Source organism: Asterias rubens, chromosome 3, assembly GCF_902459465.1.
Source record: "Asterias rubens chromosome 3, eAstRub1.3, whole genome shotgun sequence".
Lineage (NCBI taxonomy): Eukaryota > Metazoa > Echinodermata > Asteroidea > Forcipulatida > Asteriidae > Asterias > Asterias rubens.
The window spans coordinates 20,498,120-20,507,848 of NC_047064.1; the positions used below are offsets into that span (position 1 = coordinate 20,498,120).

The window sequence follows — 9,729 nt, forward strand, 5'->3', positions numbered from 1 at the left end:
CACTGCCTTTAAGAATTATTACCACACGACTTTTACTGACAGTTCTGACAGTCTGTATTGTGTTAAAAATATAACCTGTCCTTTCTATTTAACAATACCACGGATCAATGTTATTGTTTCATCATCACGGAGCCGCGACATTATAATTTACTTCCAAGTCCGTTTTTAAGTTAATATTTATTTTGAGTAATAACCAAACGTGTACCTTCCCTTTAATGTTTTTGTTTTTGTTATTCCGTAAAAGGACATGTTGGTTTGTCTTCTTGGTTTGGATTACTGTTTATCATTGATAGAAAAGGACGAATCAGAAAATGAAGAAAATGAAGAAGAAGTTGATGATCTGTAAAAGTTTATGTCATCAGATCAAACAAATGGATTAAATCCTTGTCTTACAATGACAGTGATTTATAAATATATTAAGGCCTCTAGAATTACTGTAACTGAATAATAACTGTAAAGATAAATCACATTGGAAGTCTCCGCACATATCATGGCTGCATAAAACAAAATAGAGGGGGATGGGTTGGTGGGGGTTGAAGTAAGGGTGTTAATGACACCTCTGTTGGGACATCAAGATCCATTAATAGGTAGCATTCATACTGGGTTTTATGACAAGATACGTCTTGACTTTGTCTCACGTTACATTTCTGATCAGTTCTGATGCATTAAGATGATGACAAACAACCCGGGTTTAGCGAGACGTACGTCGACGCAACGGGAGCCTTCGGTATCAATTTATTACTGCAGTGAAGTGATGGATTTCTGTTGGTGCTAGTTCGTTATGGATGTCGTGCCATTGTTTATGGTGTCTCTTTCAGATAGGGAAATAGACAAAAATAACAAAAGCACGAAGGACAGTTCAGTTTTCATTTCAGCAAATCCGTTGTTTATTTTGTTTGTCTTGGGGTATAATAATAATGATAAACAAAAGTGGCTTCGTATGAAGTGCTCAAATCTGTCACATGTGATATTTTTCCTTGACACGCACTAAGTAGGCCTACTGGTTTGTTTGTTTGTCTGTCTATCTGTATTATTGACCTTCCGGTCAATGGAACTATGCAAACTCGCACAAGGGTATATAGAACACCAAGCTGGCAACAAATCTCTCTCATACAAACATTGGTAAAACAAGTCTGTAAAACTAGATGATTTTTCTTCTTCAGCCAATGTGAAATCAGTGGTTAGCCTGGTAGGATTTGAACCTACCACCTCGTAATTGCAAGTCCTGCAGTCGAACAATAATTGACCTCTTACTAGAAAAGTAGTTATTTACCCATACTGCAATGACGTCACGGTGACATATCATGATCAACTATGACAGCGACAACGACAACGGCGACGACGATGACGACGACGACGACAACAAAAACAACAGCAATAACAGCAACAGCAACAGCAGCAGCAGCAGCAGCAGCAGCAGCAGCAGCAGCAGCAGCAGCAGCAGCAGCAGCAGCAGCAGCAGCAGCAACAGCAGCAGCAACAGCAACAGCAACAGCAACAGCAACAGCAACAGCAACAGCAACAGCAACAGCAACAGCAACAGCAGCAGCAGCAGCAGTAGCAGCAGCAGCAGCAGCAGCAACAGCAGCAGCAACAGCAACAGCAACAGCAACAGCAACAGCAACAGCAACAGCAACAGCAACAGCAACATCAACAGCAACATCAACAGCAACAGCAACAGCAACAGCAACAACAACAACAACAACAACAACAACAACAAAAGAGGATCAACAACAACAACAACAACAGCACAAACTGCATTAACAACAACCATAACAACAACCTACACCGCACACATTTCTCCACTCAATTTGTCATTATCGTTTTAACTTTTGACAACCATTTGAAGCAGGTGGTGTCATATTTTCATCCAATAATTCGTGGCTTTTAAGGAGCGATTTCACCCGTGGTCAGTTCGAATTAGGTCGATATGTAAGTTGTGTGTGTGCGCATCGGAGTGTGTATTCCGGACACTGATACTGAGAGAGAGAGAGATGGAGAGAGAGAGAGAGAGAGAGAGTCGTTCCCCCGACGGGCTCGTCATCCAGACTACTAAGATTGTAACCCTTCTACCCACTTCATCCATCATCTTCTCGGCACTTTAACTCTTTGTGTCGTTGTAAAGAAATTCTCTCGTTGCTCTAAGCCACAAAAGGAGCTTATATAGCGAGATGTAAAATGAAGAAAGTGGGATAATCTTAACTATATTGGTCACTGCGGGCTGCAATCAAATAAAGTGAATGGAAATCATTCCTAATGCTGGAAAAGCTGCAAGAAGAAGAGATTACTTTGTCACGTCGTCGAAACGATGGGGATTGGGTGGTTGACAGGAACAGTACATTCCTCAAGCCTGCATTCCTTGTCAAATTTCACTGTACATTCGTCTCCAGTAATACAAATCAACTAATTATTCATGTAAACCACTTCAAAACATCAAATTGCTCATCAATTTTGCAAAGGCTGACATGTCTACAACCATGCTTACTAAATTACGCACGTCGACCATGGTGTGCAATTTTGAGTCGACAATTTAAAACTCATCGGCCTATCCCGAGGCTTTTCAGAAATAACATCTCGCGAGACTTCACATTCTAAAGCTGTTTCTGATTCCTCTCCTTCAATTTGTAATTTTTTTTTTATTTCCACGGAGCGGAATGTTGTGCCTTGAAGGAGTTAATATTATTAGTGGACGACTCTTAAAGAGAAATTGAAGTCCAACTCTAATCGAATTTGTTACATCGAGACCGGACGGTGTCCTTTAGAATTAGCGACTGTTTAACGAGCCTAGATACCCGAGCGACCTCTTCAAGAACAACCTGTCTCTACTCGTGGAGGTCGCACTCTGCATTGATCTGGGTCTGGTTAATTAATTAGTGACTTCCATTGAAGGCTAATTGGAGACCACTCGTTGGAAGTCAATATGCAATATGTTTTATTATCAATCACAGATACGAAATTCAACCGACTGATATTATAATAAAAATGGCGTCGTAAGAGTAGGGCGCCCCCAGCTAGCGGTAAAAAGCAGGAAGCCCATTGGCTGGTCCCCTGTCCGTATCTATGTAAATTATGTCATTTTTATAGCTTTTCTCTTGAAGATGACCAGAGCAAGGTAGTCGAAACGTTGAGACCAATAAGAACTCACTCCGTGGTAGTGAAGTTTATAACGAGGAGTCCCCTCGATCCATAAAGTGAAAGTAGTAGTCCCGGCCGTTGTCCTACCTTCCACCCTGATAGTAGTAGGGACTTTTCGTTTTCGACGGTGGATGGTTCTGCGACGGTAAAGATGACATTTGGCGTCATCTGCGCATGCGTCGGCTTTGAGGACGGTCGTCCCTCAATTTCTACGACAGTACTTGGGATGCATCTTCGTTGTGCCGAAAACGACAACGTTTAGCTGAACAACCGTCGCAGAACCATCCGTCGCAGAAAACGAAAAGTCCCTAGTTTAAAAGGCAGGACAGTTCTTATCAGAACTGAGAAGTCTAAAAGAACAAAAAAAAAAACTCTACTCCGCTGTAGTAGAATATAATAAAGCAAGTATAGGTCCCATAAGAAACCAATTATTTACCCAGCTATAGTAGAGACGCACATGGTGCAACCGCAAACCATTAGTTGATACCTCATTATGCAATGATTCAAATCTCTTGATATCCCGATATTGTTTTTGTCGAATAGTTTAGATTTCTCGGTCGCTTTCTGCAAAATGAGCAGCCAAAAAAATATCCATGCGGTCGAATAAAATATATGTTGCCTCTCTTCAGATATATACTGAGTTTCAAATTCAGAATATTTATAGCCTTTTAGCCATGTAAGGAAATTCGTAAATTGGAGTTGTATATTAACATATTTCTTGTTCCTGATCTGCCTAGGCACAGCCATTCTATTAACAAAACATAATAAAAATTTAGCATTTCCTTCATTGACAATCTTATCATTACGAAATGACGGATGTGCAGTCCAAAGCGTAAATGACGAATTATCACAGGAACAGCAAGGTCGTAAGAATTCAATCACGGATCAAGTCAACCTTGCTTTTTTTTCTTTCCTTTTTCGACTCTTAAAAAAAAAAAAAAAATCACGTTTGAAAGATTTCTCCTTGTCAAGCCGACCACTTAACAAAGATATTTCAGATATTGCTCGGTCTTGATGTTAATTGATCGTGATTTCAGTTGGTTTGATTTTTTCCCCTTCTAACTATTAAGGTCAGCCATTTTGCAATTTAATTAGACAATTTAGAATTTGCAAAAATGAAATTAGACTCATTAAAGGCACTGGACACCATTAGTAATTACTAAAAATGATTGTTAGCATAAATTTACTTGGTAACGAGCAACGCAGAACTATAAAACACAGAACTTCAGGCCTGAAACCCTTGTCGGCATCTGAAAGTACACCAATTTGTGCAACAAGGGTATTTTTCTTTCATTATTCTCTTGCAATTTAGATGACTAATTGAGTTAAAACTTTCACGGAATTCTTATGTTATGCATGTTGATCTTTGACAAATGCCAAAGGTGTCCAGTGCCTTTAAGCCTACCTGGTGACCCTTTCTGCCCAACTTGATCCTTTTAAATGGTTCGAAAATAAGTTAACAGCTAAACCACCTGATGCATTTTTTTCTTCAAAATTCACGCTAATTGATGTACAGTTTAAAAACCATTATTATAACGAACAATTATTTCATAATTTGCAGGACTAATTTGAGAACCTTAAATAATACACGACTCGATTATCAACATTCCCATTAGTAAACCTTGAGATTGTTTATCACCCTGAACTCTCTAAAATGTTGTACGAGTGCTAGTCTCCACTCAAACAGGATACAGCCACTCATCCCTGGATCTCAAAATTTCATTTGTTGTTTCTTTTCCTTCTTGTTTGACAGCAAACTCATGCGACTCCTGTACGACATTGAAATGTGCCATCCATTGTAGCGGCTTCGGTAAGTGTTTAAATGGTTTAATAATTTAAGAAGACTGACAGGATGTGTATTTATTCATGGCCGTGCCTAACGTGTTAAGAAGGAGTCGATACGGTAGCAGAGGACGGAGGTTTTGCCGCAAACACCCGATTAATTGATGTATGAAGTTAAAGGCAGTGGACAGTATTGGTAATCACTCAAAATAATTATTAGCATACAAATTTAGTGGTACGAGTAATGGGGAGAGGTTGGTAGTATAAAACATTGTGAGAAACGGCTCCCTCTGAAGTGACGTAGTTTTCGAGAAAGAAGTATTTTTCCATGAATTTGATTTCGAGACCTCAAGTTTAGAATTTTGAGGTATCGAAATCAAGCATCTGAAAACACACAACTTCATGTGACAATGGTGTTTTTTCTTTCATAGTTATCTCGCAACTCCGACGACCAATCGAGCTCAAATTTTCACAGGTTTGTTATTTTATGCATAGGTTGAGATACACCAAGTGAGAAGACTGGTCTTTGCCAATTACCAATAGTGTCAACTGCCTCTAATGATTACTGATGAACGAGGTGGTGAAACGGCGAGGAACCTTTCCGAATGTATTTGATACAGAATAAAGTCAATAGAGGGCGGTATAATAGTCACAGATACCAGAGCTGTGATTTGAGAGAGTTGCGACACGGAGAGAACCAGTTTTTGTTTTTGGTCACGTGTTTTCTAAGTAATTATTTTGGCACAACCCAATGTGCAGTCTTGTCTGGTACCCTATGTGCGCTCATCCGTGTGTGCGGGTGTTTTTTTTGTGTTTTTTTTCTGTTGTTGTTGTCCTGTTGTTGTTTTTCACTCATCTTGGGTTTTTGCAGCCTCCTCAACATACGGCTCCTATCCCTTGGATCTGCACTAGCACGCACCACTGCAACATTTTAACAATAATCGTATGATTGTGGTTTACAGTTTAAAATGATAATTTCAATTAATAATTAATCACATTTTCTTTGTCTCTAAACATCGCAGGTAAACGATCGGGACCGTTTGAAAATGACAATTTGAAAGATGTTCGTAAGATACAGGTGTGACATTGTGAAAGGGACACGTTGCCTTGGATTCGGCGAGTTTGTCTGTTGAAAGTGTTTGAAACCGTTTGTTCTGAAATGCATATGGTTGGACATATGTTTTGAAACTAGAACATAATGATCCTCACAAACATGCTTCGAAATTGCACGGTTTTCCTAATACGTGAACTAACACAGTTGGCCATTTTGTGAAGCCAAAAATTTGACTCCACAAAATGGCGTGCCGTTTTTGTTCATAACGTATAAGGAACACCGTGCGATTTCGAGGCATGTTTGTGTGGATCATTATATTCTACTTTTACAACATCTTTGTACCCCTAATATGCATCTCATATTAAACGGTGTCAAACGCTTGTCATATAGACCAAATCGCCGAATCCAAGGCAACGTGTCGTTAAAACTAATTTTATGACTTTTATTTGTTTCTTGTGATTTTTAAATCGGTTGTTACAAACAACACCTTGAGGCGATAAGGCATAAACGCGTAATTTTGAAACTTGAGTATAAAACCGAAATATCATAATTTATTTAAAACTGAAAAATACTGAGTTATAGAAGAAAGAATTTTTTTTTTTTTTTTTTTTCAATTTGGACAGAACGGCGAAAGAAAAAGCTCTTTAATAAGTGTCCCAGTGTCCACTGGTTGTGACTATTGAAGCAATTAAATAAAAGTTGTTTCACATACCAAGAGAGGGCGCACTATTGTGAACTAGCAGTGCGACAACTTGTTACCTATCGAAAGAGAATAGAGTGAATACTATAGCATTTTGATAAGTTCTATCACATTGGCATTCGGGAAAGCTAATATGGCAAAATATCGAAATAGAACTTGATTAATTTAAAGTGTTACTTTTTCTAAGTAAATAATTAAAGGCAGTGGACACTATTGGTAATTACTCAAAATAATATCAGCATAAAACCGCACTTGGTAACGAGTATTGGGGAGAGGTTGATAGTGTAAAACATTGTGAGAAACGGCTCCCTCTAAAGTCACGTAGTTTTCGAGAAAGAAGTAATTTTCCACGAACTCGATTTCGAGACCTCAAGTTTAGAATTTGAGGTCTCGAAATCAAGCATCTGAAAGCACACAACTTCGTGTGACAAGGGTGTTTTTTTCTTTCATAGTTATCTCGCAACTCCGAGCACCAATCAAGCTCAAATTTTCACAGGTTTGTTATTCTATGCATATGTTGAGATACACCAAGTGAAAAAAAGTGGTCTTTGACAATTACCAATAGTGTCCAGTGTCTTAAAGGATACTCCTATTTCTATTTTCTAGTCACCGCCTTTGGAAAGTGATTGGACGAACAGTCAGCAGTGTACACTAGATGTGTGGTTCGATGAATTATCACCGGAGTGGCAAAGATACATAATCGGAGTAAGTATCTTCAAAACCAACAATAACAACAAATTCCCACAACTCGACAAACAAACAACAAGCACTCGACGACTCATTGCCATATTATTTAGGCATTGAGGGAGAGATGTTGAAACTGTCATAGCGCCCTCATTTTGTCGATTTAAGTTGTGAGCATGGAATTCTGTCCGCCGGAGAGTCTCTCCCCAAATGGGAAATTAGCGAAGACTGGAGGAGGATGATTCAAAAGAGTTTTTAAGAAACCATGAATAATATAGAGGGCGCAATCAGAAACAGTTTGTTCATAGTTCGCCGTATACAGCTGACAAAACCAGTACAAAATAAAGAGCAACGTTTTAAACTGTTTTGAAATGATATCCTAATTATCTTTTCACTTTTCTTTAGTAGCTGTTGCATTATTATAGTCAACCGGACGTAAACAAACAAAAAGCAAATTTTGCATAATTTTAATGAAGTAAACGAAATAAATAAAAGACAGGGCTACGTACGAAACAGAGCTGTGAAGATGTGAAGCATGAAGAGCGCCCCCTGTCGCTTGCCATTGCAGTCTATTTGTAAAAGCGTTTTTGAAACAGCCAGGCTACTGTTTCAGTTGCATATAGTTCATCGGGTAATAAAACCCATTACCTGTACAATTTTAATTCACTAAACTTTGCTCAGAATGATCTAACAGGGCCAACGATAACCTGTTTCATTTTTCCTCCTTTCTTTCCATTTTAGATTTTTCAAATAGCCTCATCATCAACCAGAGATCCTTTGTAGTTTCAACCAGGTGCCTAACTCTGTATTCATCATCACCTATAAACCAGCCCAAGAATATACATTATTGGGGACGACCTGACTGCCCGCCGACTCAGCTATGCACACACCACACTATGACGATCCGAACAAGCAAGGCACCCGACTAAACATTTCTCCCTTATGTGGTCGTATAATATACCTTTCTTTTGCAACGTCACAGCCCGAGTTTTTGCCAACAATTTCCCGAGATTGTAAAAACTATGGAAAGGCATACATGAAAAACGAAAACAGATGACCAGAGTTTTTAAGAATGCCGCACAACTACTCAAAAAGAGTGTTAAATTTGTTGGAAACAAAACATCAAATCAATGGTGATATTTTATGAAAGTTGGCAGAAATTGATGAATTTGTCCAGAACATCTGTTAACACGTTTGGAAGTTTATCAACAATGGAAACGTCTTTAAACTATTATTGGTTATGACTTGAAAAGGTTGACTCAAAAATTATCACTGACAAACTTTGCTTATTAAAAGCAAATAACCCTGATGAGCTGACGTTAAAACCAAAGATTCATTCAAAATAGGAAAGTTCAATTAAAAAAATAATACAGACTATAGTGACGTGCTTGATGACTATATTATAAGAACAACAAAGCTTGATCTTTTTGCTGCTTTCATGATGAGGGGCGATCATTATCTTTTGTCGATAATTTAATTCAAACCAATTTTACCAAAGTCTGACCTTTCCTTTCAGCTTTTTCATTACCTGAGTTTATTTTTGCTTAGCTCTCTATACATTCCAACCAATTAAGTCACACTAAAAACACGAACAGGAGTTTTTTCTGTAATAATAACCTTACGATGGTCTGCTGGGAACAGTGGACAAGAAAACCTGCTGTAACGTTCATCAACATCACTAAAGAATCGAATCACTAGTCAAGCAACCCGTACATGCCGTGTTTGAATTGGTTACAGCGACTGTTGTCAAGGCAGTTGCAGCCACAACCACTATTATTGACATTTGTCGACATAGTCAACATACACATCGTTATTTAGCGTACGGGGAACCAGACAAAAGAGTGCAGTCCGATTCAACCTCCTCGTTGCTTACGTTCAATTAAACAATCATAGATAGCCAAACTGAACCCTCAACAAAAAGTTTACCCCCCCCCCCCCCAGGAACCACTACAAATAAGAATAAACAAATATTATTTGTTGGTTTTACCAATACACACCGCTGTGTGTAAGCACTGTATACTCAGTACTTTACCGAGCTATTAGAAATCTCATGCATTATTAGTACTCAGGTGGGATTCGAACCCACAACCTTTGCAATTCTAGAGCAATGTCTTACCAACAAGACCACCGAGATTGGCCAGTAGTTAGAGGCATTTTTAGAAAGATTTTCTTTTTTTTCCCCCGATGCAAATTTCCATCTAAGAATAAAAAAGGTAGCCTTTTGATCAGATGACTGTAGTGACACAAAGGACAACGACTCTCTCATTTATACAAGATTTGTAAAAATACAAATTCGGTAAAAAATACAAGATTTGAAGACTCCACAGGGAGCATAATTTACATTACGTTTACGAATTTATTGAGTTTTAAGATG

The 9,729-nt window shown here is 38.5% G+C and overlaps 1 protein-coding gene across 2 annotated transcripts in view; it reads left to right on the forward strand.

Annotated features, from left to right (window-relative positions):
* Positions 1–9,290, forward strand: part of LOC117288128 — a 34,604-nt gene extending 25,314 nt beyond the window's left edge. For both annotated transcript variants that reach the window (XM_033768829.1, XM_033768830.1), the window contains 4 exons: positions 4,889–4,945; positions 5,940–5,995; positions 7,278–7,376; positions 8,097–9,290. In XM_033768829.1, coding sequence (XP_033624720.1) covers positions 4,889–4,945; positions 5,940–5,995; positions 7,278–7,376; positions 8,097–8,138 — 254 coding nt within the window. In that variant the 3' untranslated portion in view covers positions 8,139–9,290. The remainder of the gene's footprint in view (positions 1–4,888; positions 4,946–5,939; positions 5,996–7,277; positions 7,377–8,096) is intronic.
* Positions 9,291–9,729: the final 439 nt, after the last annotated feature.